Below are 24,120 nucleotides of genomic sequence, written 5' to 3'. Positions count from 1 at the left end.
ATTGATTTCAAGGTGTTTACAGATTGACTTCTTTATAATCTGCTCCAGAATTTTCCCAGGGATGGATGTCAGACTGACTGGTCTGTAGTTCCCAGGTTAAACCTTTTTGCCCTTTTTGAAGGTAGGGACGTTAGCCCTCTTCCAGTCGTCCGGCACCTCACCTGTCTTCTATGATTTTGCAAAGATAATAGACAAAGGTTCTGAGAGTTCTTCCACTAGCTCTTTCATTACTCTAGGATGCAGTTCATCGGGCCCTGGAGATTTGAACTCATTCAAAGAAATTAGGTGTTCTTTGACCATTTGTTCATCAATCTCAAACTGCAATCCTGCCCCCTCAACTTGTTTCACTTTTTCCAGGGGGTGTGTCATAGACCCACTTTTGGGAGAAGACCGAGGCAAAGTAGGAATTGAGCACTTCAGCCTTTTCTTTGTCATCTGTTATCAATTTGGCATCCTCATTAAGCAGTTGAACCACCATTTCTTTCCTCTGTCTTTTACTACTCACATATCTTAGAAAGCCTTTTTATTGCTTTTAGCGTCTCTCGCTAATCTCAGCTCATTCTGAGCTTTAGCCTTCCTGTTGCCATTTCGGTACTTCTGTGCCACTTGTCTGTACTCTTCTTTTGTATCCTGGCCTTCCTTCCACTTCCTATATGTATCCTTTTTTTTGTTTTCAGGTCATCTCTAAGCTTTTTGTGGAGCCACATTGGTTTCCTCTGTTGTCTTCTATCTTTTCTCCTTGTTGGAATTGTTTGTAACTGTGCCTTTAAAATTTCCTTTTTTAAATACTCCCACCCATCCTGCACTCCTTTTCTCATTAGGCTCACTTGCCATGGGACCTTACTTATCATAGTTCTGAGTTTATTAAAAATCAGCTTTCCTAAAATCCAGAGTATGTTTATGGCTACACTCAACTTTTGTGTCCTTCATAATCAAGAATTCAAGTATGACGTGGTCACTTTCCCCCAGTGTTCCCGTATACTATTTCTGTACAAATGCCCCCCAAAACCACTGAAGCAATAAGAGATTTCCCTTTGTACCACCAACCCATTCCCTCTACTGATACTCTTCCTCTACAATTCCTATAAACCTGTTTTTCTCATATTTTTCATATTTCATCTCCTCAGGAGGGCCTACTATGCTGGAATAATTCATTCATTCATGTCAGAAAGTAAAAACATTATAACTGTTTGTTTATATTCCCGTAATAGTAAATGGGTTTGGATCTGAGACAAAACAACCTGCTTTCTGAGTTACCAAATTGAGATCTGAACTGAATCTTCTTTAATACTATTTCGGATTCTGAGCCCACAACAAAGTGAGAAATGACCATTTGTAAAGAGAATGGCTTCAGGCTAGAGCTGTATTTGAAATTTAGCTTTAGTTCATTTTTATTAGGATTTCCCCAGTTCACACCTTCCAACCCAAACATGCACAAAAACACAATCTGCAATCGAAATCCGAGCTTGCATGTGATGTACGGACCCAAAGGAAATGTGGTCAACAGCATGCGTACCTTTGAAGAAATGTGCATGAAAAATGAATTGCACCCAGGCTTTCAGCAGCGGGAGAAGAATCCATACATTTCAAAGATCTGCACAATTATTGTATACCCTTGGGAAAATATGCATGAAAAATGTGGAAAAAAAAACAGAGATCACAAAGCTGTTATGAACATGAGATGGAACAAGCTTCAAGGTGAAATTTGGATCACTTTGGGCTCATCTACACCAAGCAGGACATTCCACTATGAAAGCGGTATATAAAAGGCAGGAGACACACTACTGCTTTATAGTGATATTGATGTGCACTGCAGGATCTACACTACTGCTTTATAGTGGTACTGAAGTGCACTGACAACTGTTGGGGCCCATTGACACATCTACATCAAGCAGGATGTAATGCTACGAAAGTGGTATGAAAGCAGTATATGGTATGTGTCATGGGTCCCAACAGTTGTCAGTGCACTTCAGTACCACTATAAAGCACTAGTGTGGCTCCTGCCTTTTATATATTCATAGTAGGCATGTGCTCCGCTCCGATTTCATACCACTTTCATAGTGGAATATATGCTTGGAGTGGATGAGCCCTTAGACAAATACAAGTTTTACTTGTGCAAACATCCCTACCTGAGGCCTTTCTGGGTTCCTTATTCATTCATCATGATTAAACCCTTGGGGCTCTTCTACACTAGTCTTATAACGTTGCTAGTGTCCCTTTCTAACGGACCCTTGTTAATTTTCCTGCAGGGAGAAAAAAAATGTTCTTAAAGATCAGATGCCATCTTTAGATTTCATCATTAAATGCTCTTTGCTATTTAGATCTCGCCTTAATATGATAATGTAGCTTTTGGGGATGAAGATGCAAACCAATAAACCCAAACTGGAAGCCAAGATAGAGAAGACCTGCACAGCTACCATGTATTTCCCTTTGGTGCTCAGGTAGGCCGGCACAAAGGACACCCAAACACTGGAAAAAACCAACATGCTGAAGGTGATCAGCTTGGCTTCGTTGAATGCCCCAGGCAGCTTCCTGGCTAGGAAGTCCACCATGAAACAGATGGCAGCCAGGAAGCCCATGTAGCCAAGGGCAGTATAAAACATGACTGCAGACCCTTCGTTACATTGCAGGATGATCTGACCAGGCTGGGAATGCATGTCAGAGTCTGGGAATGGGGGAAAGATTCCCAGCCAGATCATGCAGATGCCCACTTGGACACTGGAACAAGAAATTACAATGGAGTTGGCCAAACTCTTCCCCAGCCATTTCCTCATCCTGTTCCCTGGCTTTGTGGCCATAAATGCCACCACCACCATGACAGTTTTTGCCAACAAGGAAGAGACGGCAACTGAGAAGATGATGCTGAAGGTGGTTTGTTGGAGAAGGCAGGTCACCTTCTGGGGCCGTCCTATGAATAAGAAGGAGGACAAGAAGGAAAGCAGGAGGGAGACGAGGAGTAGGTAGGTGAGATCTCGGTTGTTGGCTTTGACCACTGGAGTTTCTCGATATTTCATGAAGATTCCTAAAAGTAGGCCAGTGGTTAGGGACAAGATTAGGGCAAATAAAGCTAGGATGATTCCCAGAATTTCTTCATAGGAGAGGAAACTCATAAGCTTCAGAACACATTGATCTCGGGCCTTGTTTGGATGCTGGTCATCCGGACACTTGGTGCAATGGTCTGCATCTGAAAAGAACAAGAACCGCAGCAGCATTTATGTAAATTGTTTTCCACCAATCATAGTCTGTGGTTTATTGCATTCCCTAAAAGGTGTATAGTGCTCCTCTGACCCACTGTGGTTTCTGCAGGCCCCACCCTGTCTCTGAAACTGGGAAAAGCACTTATCTCATGGAAGCTGATAAATAGCCATTGAAATTGCATTCCATCTATGTGCTTGCCAAAAATGTCATCATTACTGATTAAGATTAATCAGAAGTAAGCAGTTCTCGAATAACATCACCCTTACCAAGCTGTCTGCATCTCGACTCAGAAGTAAACTAGAGCGACATGTCTACTCATACGTCAGCACATCAAAAAATTGCATGTCTACTCACATGTAAGCAGGGCAGGTCTCTGCAGGACAAGCCTCAGAAGTAAGCAGGACTGGATCCCTTGCTTATTAAGATATGCGGGGCAGCATTCGATATTGCCTATCTGTGAGCTGGCTCCACCACTGCTTCCATTTTGCAAGCTGCAAGCCCCACTGATTTCGTTCTGTAAGTGCTGCCCACCCCTTGTAGAACTGAAATGAGCAAAAGGCTCATATCTACAACAGGGCAGCTCTCCAGAGCAACCTTATGTGAGCTTTGCCAGCCTGGTCCATTCCAGAAACTAATGTTTCTGCTTGTTTGGGGTTGCTCCCCATTCCACTAAATCTAGGGTGACCCTATGAAAAGGAGGGCAAGGCTCCTGCATCTTTAAAAGTTGTATATAAAAAAAGGGAAATTTCATCAAGTGTCATTTGTATGCATGCAGCACCTGTGAAATTCCCTTTGTGTATAGCTAAATAATTAGCTATACACAAAGCAACAAAGAAATCAAGTTCAGTTTAAAACAAAAACAAAACCCTCTCTAGCCACCTGCGAGTGGGTGTTTGCTCTCTTTCTCAAGGGCAGCTCCTCGCTCTGGAGTCACTTACCTTCCTGGGAGGAGATGGTTCCTTCAGGACATGGGACACAATCGTAGCAGCAGATGGGCTCTCCTTCCCTAATCGTCTTGGCGTGTCCAGGCAGGCAACTTCTAGTACATCTAGAAAAAGGGACTGTCTAACCATATAAAGAGAAGGTGCGTCAAGCATAACGTTGCGGAAAGGGGGCTTTATTAACTGCTGGAAATGAGTTATATCATGGAGGTGATGCTATGGAAGGCAGGACAGGGCTCCTGTGTCTTTAACAGTTGTATTGAAAAGGGAATTTCAGCTGGTGTCATTTGTATGCATGTAGCACCTGGTGAAACACCCTCTTCATCACAACAGTTAAAGCTGCAGGATCCTTACCTAGTGTGACAAGTTACAAAAGAGGGCATATTACAGGAAGCTGTTTACCATAGGGGCAAATGGTATATACATGAAACCATTTATTTATTTGTTTTATTCATTTAAAACATTTCTTGGTCATCTTTCATCGTGGAAGCCCTTGCAAGGCGGCTTACACCAATACTGTTCTTTCTGTCCTTCATTCTACCTTTCATTCTAACTTTCATTCTGTCTTTCAGAGTATATTGAAATTATATTTTTGAGGAGGTGGCTTTAAACATTGCACCCAAACCAGAACACATGACCTCCCCCGACCCTTCCCATGGGAAGACCACTAGTTCAACTGGCAAGGGGCATAATTAGCGTGACCTACTGTCAGGGTTTCCCTGGATTTTTCCAGCTTTTTGTTCTGTCCTGGGAGTTAGGGGGATTTTCTGTAATTTTATGTAATGTCCTGGAATGTCATGCTTTCCCCTTTAAGGCTGCCATTAGCATGGCAGAGGGAAGGATGCGCTTTCTGGAGGTGTGTCATTCCCCTCCCCACTGCTCCAATCGGGGCCTTAAAAGGGAAAGCGTGTCATTCCCAGATATTATAGAAAAGGATGCAATTGGAACAGGAATGACATGCTTTTCCCTCCTCCTCTCCTGTCGGGGCCTTTAAGGTGGCAGGGGGAATGGCGTGCTTTTCAGGGCCCTAGAAAGCGGCTTCCCCAACTGTCCCACATTGAGTGTCCTCTTTTTTGATCTCCCATATATGGTCAGCCTATGCATAATCTCAAAGAAAGGTAACTTGTCCAAAACCATACATTCAAGACAGAAATGAGATTTGAGCTCCAATCATGAAACCGCTTCTTTTAAACTGACTGGTTTCTGCATGAACGTCAATTTCACAGAAGGGAAACTATTGAGGTTCACAGATAAATAACTGTATCAAGAAACTGAGGCCAAGGCAGGGACAGGATCTGAACCCAAGATGCTGAATCACATATTTGTGTCCACAAAGTGCAACAAAATACCCACTTCCCCAGATGTCAAGCTGGTAGTGCTCAGGAAACACAGCCAGCCTGCCACGCACACAGGCAAGACTCCCAGCCAAATCCCAGAGCCAGACAGCCCCCAAGAAACCAAGGTAAAACCAAAACTACACATCCAAACAAAATATAGGCAGAGAAACACATATTCAGGTAAAACACTGCAGTGCACTACGCAAAAACAATCTAACACACACACAAACAAACACATCACACTTCCTTCCTAAAAAGGCAACACAGATGTGTATAACATGATTGATAGCTGGAGCAGGAAGGTTCGAGCATATAAGACCAATTCTGGCCCGCTTGCATTGGCTGCCTATACGTTTTCGAGCCCAACTCAAGGTGCTGGTTTTAACCTATAAAGCCTTACATGGCTTGGGACCGCAATACCTGAAGGAACGCCTCTCCCGACATGAACCTACCCGTACACTGCGCTCAACATCTAAAGTCCTCCTCTGAGTGCCTACTCCGAGGGAAGCTCAGAGGATGGCAACAAGGGAGAGGGCCTTTTCAGTGGTGGCCCCCCAACTGGGGAATGATCTCCCCGATGAGGCTCGCCTGGCTCCAACAATGTTATCTTTCAGGTGCCAGGTCAAGACTTTTCTCTTCTCCCAGGCATTTAACAGAATTTAACAACGCTAAGTTTGTTTTCTAATGGACCCCAGAACAGTGGTTTTTATACTGTTGTTTTTATGTTTCTGGTGGTTTTAAAATTTTGTATACTTTTTAATGTTTACTGTTTTAACCTTTGTGAACTGCCCAGAGAGCTTCGGTTGTGGGGCGGTATATAAATGTAATAAATAAATAACGCAGCCAAACTGCTCCCTCACTCTTCACCACCCCCTCTAGAGCTCCCTCTAACACCACCCTAGTTTGATGGTGCTTTGAACACATTCTCTGAGCCAAACCCTCTGCCCAAGCTCAGGGGGATGTGAGCAATTTTATCATGGGCTCGATTAGTTATCACCACAGCAGGACTCTGAGGGTTCTTTAAAATCACCCAATAGCCATTTCTACACCACCCCAGTGTAGAGGGAAGGAGGGGGGAGGATCTAACAATATCCTGACCCTGCTCCCCCCCCCTCTAATTCCTCCCAGTCCAGTTCCTTCCCTCTACTGATGCCCACTACACTCAGGGAGGAGGGAAAAAGCTGGGACAGGCAGCCACACCTCCCGCGGTCTTGGGATGATCCAGGGACCGTGGGTAGAATTGGATTTTCCCAGGGAGTAATTATGCTTGGGAAAACCCATTCCCGGCCCTCCTTCCTCCCGGTCGTCCCTGTGTGTCATTTGGATGCACAGGGACTTGGCTGTGACCAGCCTGCATTTTCTGGCTGGTGTAGAAACGGCCTATGATACGGGTGGGGAACCTCAGGCCTAGAGGCGAAATCCAGCCCTCCTGAGGGTCCAGTCTTCCACTGGCCAACCTCAGTTGCCCATTAAATGGTGTCCTAGCCTTTGTGCGTTTCTCCCCCTTCTCCTGAGGATTAATTAAAGGCAGGAAGAGCTTTAGTCTACACTATGCTGGTATGTTTTGTGTCTTGTCCCCACTTCCTTTGACTTCAGCCCCGCCCACCCCTGGCATATGAGCCCTTATAGCTATGTTGTTGTTGTTGTTGTTGTTGTTGTGGTTGTTGTTTTGCGGCATGAAGGCTAGAAGGGGCGGGAGGCAAACATCGCGAGAGGGGACTCGCGAAAACCTGTGAGTGCCCAGTAACGAATGTTCAATAAAATGCTCATCTGATGGAGCTCTCAGTGATGGCTAGATAGGAAAGGGAATAAGGAAACGAGTGGTTTCCCCTACCTGGTTAAATGTCCTGGGCCACGTAATGGCATTCTGATCAATGGTGAACTTTATCTCAGAGGAGGACAGTTTCTCTATACTGCCAACATTCACTCCAGCAGTGGACTTGTTGGGAAACATCACCCAGTTCATGATATCAAAGTTGGCTGCCAGATCTCCATTTTCATCCAAATAAGCTCCGTCCATGGAAGTATTATAAAGCTGAAAGTTTCTCAGGAAAGGGTGAAGCTAGAATAGAAGTGGGGAAGAAGTTGTTATACTGCAAGTCCCATCAGCTCTAGCCAGGATAACCAAGGGTGAGGGATGATGGGAGTTACAGTCCGACAACATCTCAAGGAACACATGCTACCCAACCCTGTCACAGAAAAGCAAGTGCATTTAGGAAACAGGAAATCCCATTCTACATCTCAGCCTGACTCATTAGGAGATCTCATCACAACCACTTCTTCCAAGCTCATAGTCACTATGAATTTTGTTTTCATTATTTATGTTTACAATGCACCTGAGATACCTTTCTAAATTTCCTTTTTCTGTTTTGCCATTTTGGGGAGATAAATGTTCTATAAGCCTTGTTTGGCATCCTAGGGAGAGTTCTGACACCAGGGGCTGGTCCTATTATTAGGAAAAGTGGGGTAAGTTAATAAACCCATCAAGGCAGAGATTTATTAATGACTGACCAACTGCATTCCGTACCTCCATCCCCAGATTATCATCATCCCATCCAGGACAAAAGAAGGAGAACCAGGGTGTGTCCTCCTGCTATGTAAGTAAGCCTGATATCATTTGGGACAGTCCACCAAGGCCATGACGTCCTGGGCCACTCCCAACAGGGCAACCTGTTCAAAATGTTGAAGTGACCCAACCCAATCCATTTAGGAGACTGCAATACGAACACATCTCAGACCACACCAGCTAGCTGAGGTAATCAGGTTGTTGAGGGGAGGACCGAGAGCATCCTCATACTGTCCCAGCTGCCTTGCCCCATTCTGCTGGGCAACTCAAACCTGGATTGCTCATTTGGGCACCTCACAGACCCCCGCAACTCTGCCACATCTGCCCCTCCTGATGCCTCTGCCTAGAATGGAGCCATTAATTAGGTCTGTGCACTGCCTCGCATCCAAATTTGGATCCTGTACCTATGCAGGCCAATTGGGCCCTCCTCAGTCTATATTTGGATAGGGCTGCAGTGGCCTGAGGAGCTTCTTAAAATTGCCCTTTCCAACTGCTGTAGTTTGAAATTAGATCTAGGAAATGGACGACCTGCCATCTTCCTTAAAAATGGCAGCTCTCATTGAAGACAGGCGGCTTCCAGATGGGTCAGATAAGTCCATGGGAGGCGAGAAGCAAAGATTCTCTCAGATCAGGAGGCAAGCATAGAGGGGGGAATGAGGAGCAGGAGAATGAGTGAGGAGGAAGGCAAACATGGAATCCAGTGGATTCCTGGTTGGCCTTATACCTGGGAACACACAACATCTGACCCGCTTCAGATGTTCGGATCTCACTTCAGCTCAGGAACCAAAGTGAGTCGCACTGGGACATAAGCTGCTCGAGGCAGATCGGGGTTGATTTGGAACCTCCAACGCAGCCTCTGAAGAAATCAGGAAGTCTCTGCACAGCCCTATAATGAATGGTGATTTACACAGGAACTCTCTGTGAAGGAGAAGGAATACTGTACCCTTTGAAGACCCAGCCGGTCTCCACCCACCATCCCCATGCGGTTCAAATGGGATGAGTACGCAGCATGTAAGGTCCAGGCCACAGCCTGGATGGAATTGTAAATACTGTAGGTGTCTTGAGAGAGGATACTTTCAATCACATCCTGGGGCAGGTTGTCCCAATTCTCTTTTTCTCTGCATCTTTCCCAGACTTTCACAGACAACATGTCTCTTGAATAGAAACAATGAAATGCTTTCGTCCCAAACTGCTCGATAGCCAAGAGAAGTGCATCAAAATTATCATGTCGTGTCCTTTTGTGTGTCTTGATTAAGAAGGACAAAGAAACATGGGTGTGCTGGAGATCAATCATCCTGTAAAACATTCTCACGCTGAGGTCCTGCAAAGTTGTTGTAATACATACTTTTCCTACAGTTGAATTTTTGATCTTTTCAATCATTTGCATGGCTGCTGCTAGAACGAACATGGCATTGGTGTCCACTTGACCAACAACTACATTAACTTGAGTGTCCAGCAAATATAATATCAGGTCGAAATGTCTTTCCCATTTCAGTGTCGCTGGGATACTTTTGGAATAGGCAACGCAAATACCATTCTTTATGACCACCGGTATGAAGGTGCTCATGAATCTTTCTCCGCTGTCATTCTCTGGAGCAACGAGACCAATCCACGTCCATCTGAAATGGCGGAGCAGTTTAACAATCCCCCGGTAATTCGGTTCTGATTTTGGGACCATCCGGTAGATAAAAGGAAACTGATGTTTGTCCTTAGGGATTTGACTAACAAAACCATAACTGACCTATTAAAAAGTGAAAGAGATAAGATAACGGGGATGGGCATGACAGACACAGACAGTGCATGGCGGATGGGGTGGAAGAAGAATGGGGACGGGCATGGTGGACGTGGACTGGGCATTTTGGTCGGGGGAAGAAAAATGGGGACGGGCATGGCGGACGGGGACAGGGCATGGAGGATGGGGGAAAGAACAGGAATGAGCATGGCAGATGGGGACAGGGCATGGCGGACGGGGGGAAGAAGAATGGGGACGGGCACGGCGGACGGGGACAGGGCATTGTGGATGGGGGAAGAACAGGGACGAGCATGGCAGATGGGGACAGGGCATGGCAGACAGAGGGGAAGAAGAACGGGGATGGGCATGGCGGACGGGGATGGGCATGGCGGACAGGGATGGGCATGGCAAGCGGGGACAGGCATGGCGAGCGGGGGACGGGCATGGTGAGCGGGGGAAGGACGGGCGAGCAAGCGGGCAGGGGGGGCATCAGGCATTGTGGGGAGGGAAATCAGGGACAGGGGGAGTGGGGAACCCTTTTTTTTTTTAAAAAAAAAAAACACTATTCCGTTGGTGCACTCCTGCGCACATAGCACTTTAAGGCAAAAAAAATGGCAGATGCGACGGGGCTTCCCTCAGCCCCGTCACGTCTCACATGTGGATGGGGCCTACAGGCCGCGCTATTTCTAGCGCAGCCTGACCTCTCCTCCCACACAGATTATCAGGTAGGTCTAGCAAGGCCCTCAGTTGTTTGTTAATCTAAAATATCAGTAAATACCAGTAAAATATCAATTACCACTTAGATACTGTAAAATAATAAACCTTCCTGCATTTAAAAATACTTTGAAGGTTTATTTCTCTCACCTTGGGCTTTGCTAGACCTACCGGGTGTTCCGTCGTTGAGGAGCGGTGAAAGTGGATTTTCCCGTTCAGCCGTGACGCCTCATCATCCACACCTGCCTTCGATTTGTGGCGGAAGTTTGCGCCGGTTGTGCTGCTGCCGCCGCGAGCACGGTTGCGCAGCCACACCGGCCTGATTGCCGTGGCTTTTTTTTCGCTCGCTGCACGGTTTGTGTAACTCCGAAAGACTGCAAACTTGCGCAGCCGTCAGCGATGCCGCCGCTGGCCCAAGCGGCGGCACCGGAGCCGGCGGCGGCAGTGCCAGTGCCAGCTGAAGTGCTGCTGGTTCTGTTGAGGGCATTGATGCGCTCACTTCCTGATGGGGGTCGTGGCGGGTGTAATATGACCCGAGGTCAATCGTCTGCATGGGCACTCTGTGCCTACATCTCCCATCATGCCTCTGAGGTGTCGGCAGCGATGACCGCCTCTGTGCCCTGTGCCCCATCCCAAGGAGCCAACCCACATCTGGCCGTAGCCATGGCAGCAGCCCACAAACAGCTCTGCCCTCTGCCAGCCTGGTACCCACACTAACAGGCAGCGTACAGCACCGCCATTATGCGGCCACGGTAGCTGCCCACCACAAGGAGTCACCAGCCACTTTTCCGTTCCTCCGTTCCTGCGCAAACTGTCACTGGGGGAATAATAAAAAAAAGCCGCTCTGCCGCGCTGCCCCAGCTGGCGGACTGGGTGCAAATGGCAGAGGCGGCTTGACCGAAGCCGCTGACCACTCCCCCTTAGCACGCCTTTTCCTGCCCAGTGCGGACCGCAGTAACCTCACATCCTCCCACACGTACTCCGAATTACCGCGAGACGGCAGGAAAGGCGCACTAAAACTCACTTTTTTAAAGTCGGGAGAAAGAGGCTTCACCGCAGGATAACGGCGGATCCTGGTGAACGTCATCTGGAAGCCTCGACGTGACTGCGGAAGGTAACGCGCGCTAGAGCCCCGTCTAGTAACGCCCCTTGTAAGTCAGGCCAGATCTACACTACTGCTTTAAAGTGCTTTAAAGTGCCTTATAACAGTTTTGACAACTGTATATGGAGTGTGTCCTGGGCCTCAACAGTTCTCAAAACTATTTAAAAAAATCCACTGTGTATTCCTTCCCCACAGCAGACCCATCCCATCCGTCCTTTTCTATCTGAGCTACTGTATTGGATAACTGCGTTATGTAGACAAAGCTAACTTAAAGTGGCCTCTATGATCCACAAAAGCATATGCCATGATGAATCTAATGTGCAGAATGGAGAACCCACTCCAACAGGTTGCTGTCATTTGAGACAATAGTTGACTGCAATTTGAAAATAGAGATCTCTGGTAATAATGCATGCACTCAGTCCTTGTTTATTTCTATTTATTTTATTTATTTATTGAAAACATTTATATCCTGCCCTATATCATTAAGATTTCAGAGCGGCGTACAGATAAAAACATACAGTATAAAACAATAAATATACACAGTTAAAAACAAATTAAACCATGATGCAAGTTAAAACAATATATAATTTAAAAGCATTAAAAGCAGTTAAAAGCAGTCTACTTATATTTGAAATTTTTATATCCCACCCTTCCGTTTTACAGCTTCCAGGATGGTTTACATTAGTCTTAGTACATTAGTACATTAGAGGTTGCATTGCCGTTGAAAAGTTAAGTCACGGTTACAATGGGACTTAAGTGTGATTCACTTGGGGCGTTACTAGACGAGGCTCTAGTGCGCGTTACCTTCCGCAGTCACGTCGAGGCTTCCAGATGACGTTCACGAGGATCCGCCGTTATCCTGCGGTGAAGCCTCTTTCTCCCGACTTTAAAAAAGTGAGTTCTAGTGCGCCTTTTCCTGGCGTCCCGCGGTAATTCGGAGTACGTGTGGGAGGATGTGAGGTCACTGCGGTCCGCACTGGGCAGGAAAAGGCGTGCTAAGGGGGAGTGGTCAGCGGCTTCGGTCAAGCCGCGTCCGCCATTTGCGCGCAGTCCGCCAGCTGGGGCAGCGCGGCGGAGCGGCTTTTTTTTTTTACTCCCCCAGTGACAGTTTGCGCAGGAACGGAGGAACGGAAAAGTGGCTGGTGACTCCTCGCGGTGGGCAGCTACCGTGGCCGCATAATGGCGGTGCTGTACGCTGCCTGTTAGTGTGGGTACCAGGCTGGCAGAGGGCAGAGCTGTTTGTGGGCTGCTGCCATGGCTACGGCCAGATGTGGGTTGGCTCCTTGGGATGGGGCACAGGGCACAGAGGCGGTCATCGCTGCCGACACCTCAGAGGCATGATGGGAGATGTAGGCACAGAGTGACCATGCAGACGATTGACGTCGGGTCAAATTACACCCGCCACGACCCCCATCAGGAAGTGAGCGCATCAATGTTGACCCTCAACAGCACCAGCAACACTTCAGCTGGCACTGCCACTGCCGCCGCCGCCGCCGCCGCCGCCGCGGCCAGCGGCGGCATCGCTGACGGCTGCGCAAGTTTGCGGTCTTTCGGACTTGCGCAAACCATGCGGCGAGCGAAAAAAAAGCCGCGGCAATCAGGCCAGTGTGGCTGCGCAACCGTGCTCGTGGCGGCAGCAGCACAACCGGCGCAAACTTCCGCCACAAATCGAAGGCAGGTGTGGAGCATGAGGCGTCACGGCTGAATGGGAAAATCCGCTTTCACCGCTCCTCAACGACGGAACACCTGGTAGGTCTAGCAAAGCCCATGGTCTGGATTTAATTCAATATCAAAAGCTTTATCATCCCCAAAATCACAAAAATCCCCATGCAGAGCTGACAGAAGAACCCGTTTCTTCTAGGAAAAGTTAAACCTCTCTCAAACTATATTCAGCTCTTTTGAGAAGTGCTGCCTTTCTCTGGCCTTACTTGGTGATGTCCACCCCAGGGCCACCTTCTGGACTCTTCTGGAAAGATTGCAAAGTGGCAGCAGACAGTCTGCATCCCCCACCCCATCCCATTCCTACCTGTGGGATTTTATAGATTCCCAGCATGGTTGAAATCTGTTTGGAGAGTTCAAAGTTGGCCCCTTCAAGGACCGCCAAGAGCTTATTCTGTTCTCCACATCTGTAGTTTGGAACATGCTGCTGCCCAAGAGACATCAGGTCTACCAAGGCCTCGTAAGTCATTCTTGGGTTGAAATGGTTCTCATAGATGCTGTAGCCCAGGGTGATATTGGGCAAGAGCCTCGGATTCTGGTTGATCTCATGAATGGCAAACAAGAAGGGAAGGATGTGCCACTGGCTCATACTTTTTACACTGCAACAAAAACAGATGCCATCAGATTTTTATCCTTCATTCCATAAAAACAGAAAGCAATTCCTGCAGCACTTAGTAAAGTAGAAATCTCTTAGAACCATACTCCCATTCAACTGATGCAAATGGGAATTTTCTTCCCAATGCAAATCTCAGGGTTAGGGCAGCAACGTTTGTCAACACCATGGCAGGGAGGAAAAGGGCTCAATTCCCCCTCCCCTCTCCAACGCAAGGAGTTTTGAGCCTGATTGTCGACACTTCCCAGAATCCGTTTGTCTGGTTTTTTTAAAGTGAACCCATTAAATGGAAAAACACATTTTGTGTCATGTTTGGTTTAGCCTTCATGCTAAATCAATCTGAGAGCATAAAGCATCAGAGCTGATCCCAACATTATTGGTTGTGCCTAATGGAGAACCGCCTGCAACAAGGCCCTCGTCTATACGACTTCGATAATGCTCCATGAGCTGAGACGCAGCCGCATTGATGCTCCTTCGCAGCATCTTAATTTCCCCTTAATCTAAAGAAACCCCTACTCACACTGAGCACACGCTAAGATACAAAAAAGTGCAGGAAAGGGCAACCCAAATGACCTATGGGCTGGATCAAGTCCCCTATGGGGAGAGGTTGCAATGTCTGGGATTGTTTAGCTCAGAAATAAGGTGAGTAAGGGAGACATGTTTCCCCCTGATGTATGGTGTGGAGAAAGCATATAGGGAGACATGTTTCTCCCTCTCTCAAAAGACTAGAACCCCATGGGGTCACCCCATGAAGCTGATTGTTGGGAGATTCAGGACATATAAAAGGAAGGACACCTTCACACAGTGCATAGTTAAACCATACAATTATAGCTTACCTATGTACAGGTGATATCCACTGATTTTAATGGCTTTAAAAGGGAATTAGACAAATTCATGGAGGATAATGCCAACGATGGCTACTAGAATCATAAAATCTTGGAACAGTAGTTGAAAGAGGCCTACAAGGCCATCGAGAACTACCCCCTGCTCAGTGCAGGAATAAACCACACAAGTTGGAAAGCTTGATATGGCAGGTTGTGCACTGACTAAACGGTGTCTCAGCATTTCTGCATCTGCCCCAAGCATTTTCCCACCCACCCCCTGAAGCAAAGTTGGACAAAACAGAATCATGATTCACATGATTTATGAGGAGCAGCTTCCACAAAAGAGAGATTCTCTGTCCCTGCTTAAAGAAGAAAAAAAAGTGACACCTGGAAAGTATGAATTCAGAGTCAGTTGAGCTCCTGATCACTTACGAGGTAAAACTGTTAGAAGGAGGCTTGAAGAAAACATATGGACTAAACATTGTATTTGAGGTAGATATAATTCCACTAATCAGGTAGTCTCCTAGCCTGTAATAATTAAAAGGTTTGTTCCGGTCACTTCTCACATGCAGTGGGCATTTGGTTTTTCTTGTTCCACAGGTGGGGCAGGGCAGCAGCAGCATAAAACTTAGCAGCAGCCACCATATCATGCTGGAGAATCTCTCTCTCTCTCTCTCTCTCTCTCTCTCTCTCTCTCTCTCTCTCTCTCTCTCTCTCCCTCCCTCCCTCCCTCTCCTACACACACACACACACACACACACACAGCCTTGTGACTAGTCTCAGAGACAGCTAATTGGAAGCCAAACCCTTTCACAAAAGCACAGTGGCAGAGACTTTGCTAAAAAAAAAAAAATGGAGCCCAGCCACGGTCTTAGAACTGAAGGAGGGGAGTGAAAGGCACAGTCCCTGCCTTCCCTAAATCTCACCCCAGGCTCTCGGGGGCACAGCAGGTATTTATGCCCCAGCTTTTCTGGCTTTGTATATCAGGAATGACCAAGCATTGCTCTTGGTTTGTGATTTCTTGCATCACTTTCAAAAGTCATCTTGAGGGGAATCCTTTGAGCTTTGGTGAGAACTCAAGTAAATCACCATGATTTTGATAATTATAAGGGAGCAAGGATCACTCCTGCAATGGCATTGATTCCCTGCGTGGCTCCATGCGCAGGTGTGCAGCTGGAGAAAACATGTTAGCGTGACTCTCTCGTGAAGCGCTAGTGCATGGTCAGTGAGGGGGCAGTTCAGCACAGTTCAACTGACCTTTAGCGCAGAATAAAAATCTTGAGGTATTAAAGGTTACAGTATGACAGTTCCCAAAGTCCTCTCCAGACATGTGTACCGATGTTCCAATGTACACTTGTCTAAGGTGTCTTTCAACTTGATCATAGCACTCCTTGGCAGAAGGGACCCAGTGACCCTCACATACACAGGTTTCTTCGAGATTACAGGACACGAAATAATGGGCTCAAGTTACAGGAAGCCAGATTCCAACTGAACATCAGGAAAAACTTCCTGACTGTTAGAGCAGTACGACAATGGAACCAGTGACCTAGGGAGGTTGTGGGCTCTCGTACACTAGAGGCATTCAAGAGGCAGCTGGACAACCATCTGTCAGGGAAGCTTTAGGGGGTGATTCCTGCACTGAGCAGGGGGTTGGACTCGATAACCTTATAGGCCCCTTCCAACTCTACTATTCTATGATTTTAGGAACAGGGGCATTGTTATTAAAAACATAAGAATCTCATATATATATATATATATATATATATATATATATATATACACACACACACACACACACACACACACACACACACACACACATTTTACTGCCCAATAGCTGAAGCTCTCTGGGTGGTTCACAAAAATTAAAATCATGAAGAGCATAAAAACAACCAACAATCTAAAAACACAAATACAAAATACAATATAAAAAGCACAACCAGGATAAAATCACACAGCAAAAATTGATATAGGTTAAAATATGGAATTAAAACAGCGAAGTTTAAATTTAAGTTAAATTAGGTGTTAAAAGATTGAGAAAATAAAAAGGTCTTCATCGGGTGACGGAAGGAGTACAGTGCAGGCGCCAAGCGAACCTCTCTGGGGAGCTCGTTCCACAGCCGGGGTGCCACAGCAGAGAAAGCCCTCCTCCTATATCTAGCCAACTATGCACATATCCCTGTACAGAATACCTTAGGAAACTGGTTGGATGGCAAAATGCACTATATCAGTCATTCCCAAAGTGGGTGGTACCGTCCCCTTGCGAGTTTTGGGATTGCATAGGCGGGCATTAAGAGGCAAGGGGGCGGCAGGGGCTGCTAAGAGGCAAAGGGGCAGCAGGGGGTGCTAAGAGGCAAAGGGGCATTAGGGGGGCATTCAAGGTGGTCTTTTCCGAGAAGCGCCTCTCCGAAGGTCTTAAAACTCAGGGACATTTTTATGGGAGAATGTAGTTTGGTCCCAAGCCATATAGGGGAAGAATCCACACATGTATTAATACTGTTTAAGAAGAGTCCTTTTAACGGTGAATTGAAATGTTTCAAAAGCACCAAAACACTAATCAAGAGACATACCTTGCTTGGTGTGCCCTGCCACGCCTGCTGCAAAACAGGCGTTTGCTCTCTTTTCACTCCCTCCCTCGGCAAGCCTGCGGCGGGTGCTTCCCATTTAAAGGGGTCAATTGAGCTTCAAAATGATATTGAGCTAAAACCAAAGTTTATGAAATCGTACCAGGAGTTTTGGTTACAGAAGGAAATTTCTGATCGCTACCTTACTCTATGGAGAGTGGTTCAGAAGCTCCTGGTTGCATTTCCAACATCATATTTGGTGGAATGTAATTTTAGTGTGGTCGGCCTACTTCTCTCCAAGCAAAGAAATTGACTCCAGATTACTAAACGTGGTGATTTAAGACTCAGGTTAAGTGACTTTAAACCAGACATTGGGAAAGTGGTATCACTTCATCAGGCCCATCCATCACATTAAGGATTTACAGAAAAGTGAAGTACTCTACCTTAGTTACTAAATGTGATACCTAATATTTTTGCTAAATGACTATCAGACTTTGAAAATATGAAATCACTGGATCAAGTTCATGAATTATGTTTAATTGAATAAACGAAAAAAATGTAATTGGATTTTGAAGAAATATTCAATTAATGGTTACTGTTTTGAATTTCATTGGTATTATCTTTCTTAGTGGGTCGTTGAAAACGGCTATTCTGAAGAAGGATTTTTGTAGAGTAGGGTAGGGGGCACTGGGCATGAGTTTGTGGAACCAAGGGGGCGGTTACCTGAAAAAGCTTGAGAGCCACTGCACTATATGAACTCCAGGATATAATGTATCCTAGACAAACATAGGGCTTCTTCACCTGAGCAAAATAAGGCACCCTCGTGACCGGCCTTTCTTGCAGCCATATCGCACTGTTGGCTCATATTCAGCTTGTGATCTACAATAATTCCAAGATCCTTCTCGTTTGTAGTATTGCTGAGCCAAGTATCTCCCATCTTGTAACTATGCATTTGGTTTCTATTTCCTACATGTAGAACTTGGCATTTATCCCTATTAAATTTCATCCTGTTGTTTTCAGCCCAGCACTCCAGCCTATCAAGATCACTTTGAAGTTTGTTTCTGTCTTCCAGGGTATTAGCTATCCCACCCAATTTTCTGTCATCTACAAATTTGATCAGCGTTCCCTGCACCTCCACGTCCAAATCATTAATAAAAATGTTGAAGAGCACTGGGCCCAGGACTGAGCCCTGCGGCACCCCACTCAATCCATAATAGACAAATGGATTGCATTGCGGAAAACAATCGGGGATAACTGGGTTGATTTTTAAGCTATCATTCTGAAAATTCTTGTGCACAGAGAGTCGTGGATGGGGGTCATTTTGAGACTACTCTCACCTCTCTGCGTGGTGCGGGTCGTGCGCTAGAATTTTTGGAAAAATCTGTGGGAAAAATACCTTTTTCAAAGGGCTGAGGGGCAGAGTCAGCTCCCGGTCATGATCACATGATCCCAATTTTAGAGGAGGGCATAGGCAAAACGGGTAACTTGGAATTCTGGGAAACTTCTCTTTCTTCATCTGAACGGACTTTTCCCAGTGTTTTTTAACACAGTAGCCCCACCAAATGCACAAACACAACCTGAAATCATATACTAAGCCAATAATAAGTGATAGAAACACAGCACTGCTACCCACCCTTTGGGGAACAACTGAAAAGATGTGGTGCAAGGGGATGAGCTCCCCTAGGGCATCTCATCGTGGACGTGCCCCCACTCTCTCCTGCACTGGAAGGCCATTAGAGCCTTCCAAAGAGAGTAAAACGGTGGAGCAATGCCTATCATGAGTCGAAGTGAGCGTTTACTTCTTAGTGGTGGAGCGATGCCTGTTATGAGTTGAAGTGAGTGTTTACTTCTCAATCTCAGAGCTCTTGGTGAAGCAATGGCTTTCTTGAGCTGAACTGGCAGCTGCTTCCCCCTCCCCCGGGCACGTCCCCCTATTGCTGGTAAAAGACAGATATAGCCTTTTTTTTAAAATTCTTCTTGCTGTTTATTGAGCAACACTGCTGTTTTTAATTCCATCCCTCCTTTGTTTATTTATTTATTTATTCCATTTTATATGCATTACTGGCTTATCCTTGGCTCATTTCCTTATGCCCCCAGAAATGCCAGCTGCATGCCTGCCTGCCTTCCCTCCCTCCTCCCCTGCCCACCTCGCAGGGATGTTGTGTGTGTGTGGCTTTGACTCAGGGGAGAAGTCCTTCCTGCGCTCACTTGGAGTTTTGGAAGTTCCAAATTTTGCAGGTTTAAGCCCCACCAAAAAACAGGGGATGATGGGACTGCCTTGAGTCTCGGCGTGCGTATGTATCCCTGGATAAGCTTTCATGGTGGTGAGTTGATGGGTTTTTTTAATGTGCAAAATTGACGGAGCTATGGAAAGGGGTGTTGGATTTTCATAAATTCGCAAAAATTAGGGGATGATGGGACTGCCTTGAGTCTCAGCGTGCGTATGTATCCCTGGATAAGCTTTCATGGTGGTGAGTTTGAGGTTTCTAACTTGCAAATTGACGGAGCTATGGAAAGGGGTGTGAATGGGTGTTGGATTTTCAAAAATTCCCCACAAATCAGGGGATGATGGGATTGCTTTGAAACTTGGCGTGCGTGTGTATACGTCCATGAGGTGTCATGGTGCCAAACGTGAGGTTTCTAACTTGAACAGAAAAAATGTTGTATAATTTTTTAGCTTTCAATGCAAGCCTATGGGGGGGGGAAACGGAGCTCCGATCCAGATCCGGAGCTCCGAGCGGAGTGGAGTGGAAGTGGGTGGAGCGAGGGCGGGGTGAAGCGGCCCGCTCCGAAAATCGTGGATCTGCAAGTGAAGCGGAGCAGGGGGTCTGTGCACACCCCTAGTGTTTACAGATTGACTTCTTTATAATCTGCTCCAGAATTTTCCCAGGGATGGATGTCAGACTGACTGGTCTGTAGTTCCCAGGTTAAACCTTTTTGCCCTTTTTGAAGATAGGGACAACGTTAGCCCTCTTCCAGTCGTCCAGAACCTCACCCGTCTTCCATGATTTTGCAGAGATAATAGACAAAGGTTCTGAGAGTTCTTCCGCTAGCTCCTTCATTACTCTAGGATGCAGTTCATCGGGCCCTGGAGATTTGAACTCATTCAAGGAAATTAGGTGTTTTTTGACCATTTGTTTATCAATCTCAAACTGCAATCCTGCCCCCTCAACTTCTGCTTCACTTTTTCCAGGGGGGTCATAGACCCACTTTTGGGAGAAGACTGAAGCAAAGAAGGAATTGAGCACTTCAGCCTTTTCTTTGTCATCTGTTATCAATTTGCCATCCTCATTAAGCGGTTGAACCACCATTTCTTTCCTCTGTCTTTTACTACTCACGTATCTAAGAAAGCCTTTTTATGCTTTTAGCATCCCTCGCTAATCTCAGCTCATTCACAGCTTTAGCCTTCCTGATGCCATTTCGGCACTTCCGTGCCACTTGTCTGTACTCTTCTTTTGTAGCCTGGCCTTCCTTCCACTTCCTATATGTATCCTTTTTTGTTTTCAGGTCATCTCTAAGCTCTTTGTGGAGCCACATTGTTTTCCTCTGTTGTCTTCTATCTTTTCTCCTTGTTGGAATTGTTTGTAACTGTGCCTTTAAAATTTCCTTTTTAAAATTCTCCCACCCATCCTGCACTCCTTTTCTCATTAGGCTCATTTGCCACGGGACCTTACTTATCATAGTTCTGAGTTTATTCAAATCAGCTTTGCTAAAATCCAGAGTACGTTTATGGCTACACTCAACTTTTGTGTCCTTCATAATCAAGAATTCAAGTATGACGTGGTCACTTTCCCCCAGACTTCCCGTATACTATTTCTGTACAAATGGCCCCCAAAACCACTGAGGCAATAAGAGATATTCCTTTGTACCACCAACCCATTCCCTCTACTGATACTCTTCTTTTACAAATCCTATAAACCTGTCTTTCTCATGTTTTCCATATTTCATCCCCTCAGGAGGGCTTGCTATGCTGGAATACTTCATTCGTTCATGTCAGAAAGTAAAAACATTATAACTGTTTGTTTATATTCCCGTAATAGTAAATGGGTTTGGATCCGAGACAAAACAACCTGCTTTCTGAGTTACCAAATTGAGATCTGAACTGAATCTTCTTTAATACTATTTCAGATTCTGAGCCCATAACAAAGTGAGAAATGACCATTTGTAAAGAGAATGGCTTCAGGCTAGAGCTGTATTTGAAATTCAGCTTTAGTTCATTTTTATTAGGATTTACCCAGTTCACACTTTTCAACCCAAACATTCACTCCAACACAACCTGTGGTTGAAATCCGAGCTTGCATGTGATGTATGGACCCAAAGGAAATGTGGTCAACAGTATGCGTACCTTTGAAGAAATGTGCATGAAAAATGAATTGCACCCAGGCTTTCAGCAGCGGGAGAAGAATCCATACATTTCAAAGATCTGCACAATTATTGTATACACTTAGGAATATATGCATGAAAAATGTGGAAAAAACAGAGATCACAAAGCTGTTATGAACATGAGATGGAACAAGCTTCAAGGTGAAATTTGGATCACTTTGGGCTCATCTACACCAAGCAGGAGATTCCACTATGAAAGCGGTATATAAAAGGCAGGAGACACACTACTGCTTTATAGTGATATTGATGAGCACTGCAGGATCTACACTACTGCTTTATAGTGGTAATGAAGTGCACTGACAACTGTTGGGGCCCATTGACACATCTACATCAAGCAGGATGTAATGCTACGAAAGTGGTATGAAAGCAGTATATGGTATGTGTCATGGGTCCCAACAGTTGTCAGTGCACTTCAGTACCACTATAAAGCACTAGTGTGGCTCCTGCCTTTTATATATTCATAGTAGGCATGTGCTCCGCTCCGATTAGGAGCGGAGAAGCAGTAGCGGATTGGCCTGCTCCGCCTTACCCAGAGGCGGAGTAGAAGCGGACCGCGGACCCCTAGAAGCAAGGCGAAGAGAAGCGACCATTTTTCAGAGCTCCTAGATCAGGCGGAGCGCTCCGATCACCATCTTGAAAACATTTCGCCCATAGGATTGCATTGCGGGTAATAATCGCGGATAACTGGGTTGTTATCCCTATAATATGCTCCCGGTCATGATCACATGATCCTAAAGTTAGAGGAGGGTATAGGCAAAACGGGTAACTTGGGATTCTGGGAAACTTCTCTTTCTTAATCTGAATGGACTTTTCCCAGTGTTTTTTAACACAGTAGCCCCACCAAATGCACAAACACAACCTGAAATCATATACTAAGCCAAGAATAAGAGATAGAAACACAGCACTGCTACCCACCCTAACTTTGGGGAACAACTGAAAAGATGTGGTGCAAGGGGATGAGCTCCCCTAGGGCATCTCATCGTGGACGTGCCCCCACTCTCTCCTGTACTGGAAGGCCATTAGAGCCTTCCAAAGAGTAAAACGGTGGAGCAATGCCTATCATGAGTCGAAGTGAGCGTTCTACTTCTCTCTTAGTGGTGGAGCGATGCCTATTATGAGTTGAAGTGAGCGTTTACTTCTTAGAGCTGTTGGTGAGGCAATGGCTTTCTTGAGCTGAACTGGCAGCTGCTTCCCTCTCCCCTGGGCACGTCCCCCTATTGCTGGTAAAAGACAGATATAACCTTTTTTAAAAAGTTCTTCTTGCTGTTTATTCAGCAACACTGCTGCTTTTAATTCCACCCCTCCTTCGTTTATTTATTTGTTTATTTATTCCATTTTATATGCATTACTGGCTTATCCTTGGCTCACTTCCTTATGCCCCCAGAAATGCCAGCTGCATGCCTGCCTGCCTTCCCTCCCTCCTCCCCTGCCCACCTCGCAGGGATGTTGTGTGTGTGTGGCTTTGACTCAGGGGAGAAGTCCTTCCTGCGCTCACTTGGTTTTGGAAGTTCCAAATTTTGCAGGTTTAAGCCCCGCCAAAAAACAGGGGATGATGGGACTGCCTTGAGTCTCGGCATGCGTATGTATCCCTGGATAAGCTTTCATGGTAGCGAGTTTGAGGTTTCTAACGTGTAAATTGATGGAGCTATGGAAAGGGGTGTGAATGGGGTGCCCGATTTTCAAAAATTCCCCAAAAATCAGGGGATGATGGGACTGCCTTGAGTCTCGGTGTGCATCTGTATCCCTGGATAAGCTTTCATGGTTGTGAGTTTGAGGTTTCTAACGTGCAAATTGACGGAGCTATGGAAAGGGGTGTGAATGGGGTGCCCGATTTTCAAAAATTCCCCAAAAATCAGGGGATGATGGGATTCCCTTGAAACTTGGCGTACGTGTGTATACCTCCATGAGGTGTCATGGTGCCAAACATGAGTTTTCTAACTTGAACAGAAAAAAAGTTGTATAATTTTTTAGCTTTCAATGCAACCCTATGGGGGGGGAAAAACGGAGCTCCGATCCGGATCCGGAGCTCCGAGCGGAGCAGAGCGGAAGTGGGCAGAGCGGGGGCGGGGCGAAGTGGCCCGCTCCGAAAATCACGGATCTGCAAGTGAAGCGGAGCGGGGGGTCCGTGCACACCCCTAATTCATAGTGGAATATTATTATTATTATTATTATTATTTATTTATATAGCACCATCAATGTACATCTGCTTGGTGTGGATGAGCCCTTAGACAAATACAAGTTTTACTTGTGCAAACATCCCTACCTGAAGCCTTCCTGGGTTCCTTATTCATTCATCATGATTAAAACAAGTCTGTTTTGTTTTTACATGGAGAGAAGAGAAATTATTTGAAGTAGTATAAAAAAGAAGTTCACTCCCACATTGGTTTTAGTATTTTTGCTGGACCAAAAAAAATATGTACTAAAAGA

At 45.9% G+C, this 24,120-nt stretch overlaps 1 protein-coding gene across 1 annotated transcript; it reads right to left on the bottom strand.

The window, feature by feature from the left end:
- Positions 1–2,273: 2,273 nt before the first annotated feature.
- Positions 2,274–13,898, bottom strand: LOC134395540 (vomeronasal type-2 receptor 26-like). The gene is made up of 5 exons (XM_063121704.1): positions 13,617–13,898; positions 8,986–9,783; positions 7,311–7,538; positions 4,137–4,263; positions 2,274–3,184 (listed from the first exon to the last, which is right to left on the bottom strand). The coding sequence occupies exons 1-5, from the start codon at positions 13,896–13,898 to the stop codon at positions 2,274–2,276; spliced, it is 2,346 nt and encodes a 781-aa protein (XP_062977774.1).
- Positions 13,899–24,120: the final 10,222 nt, after the last annotated feature.

This window comes from Elgaria multicarinata, chromosome 3 (assembly GCF_023053635.1).
Source record: "Elgaria multicarinata webbii isolate HBS135686 ecotype San Diego chromosome 3, rElgMul1.1.pri, whole genome shotgun sequence".
Classification (NCBI taxonomy): domain Eukaryota; kingdom Metazoa; phylum Chordata; class Lepidosauria; order Squamata; family Anguidae; genus Elgaria; species Elgaria multicarinata.
Note: the sequence above shows the minus strand (reverse complement) of the source record. Positions and strands in the feature narration are given on the sequence as shown.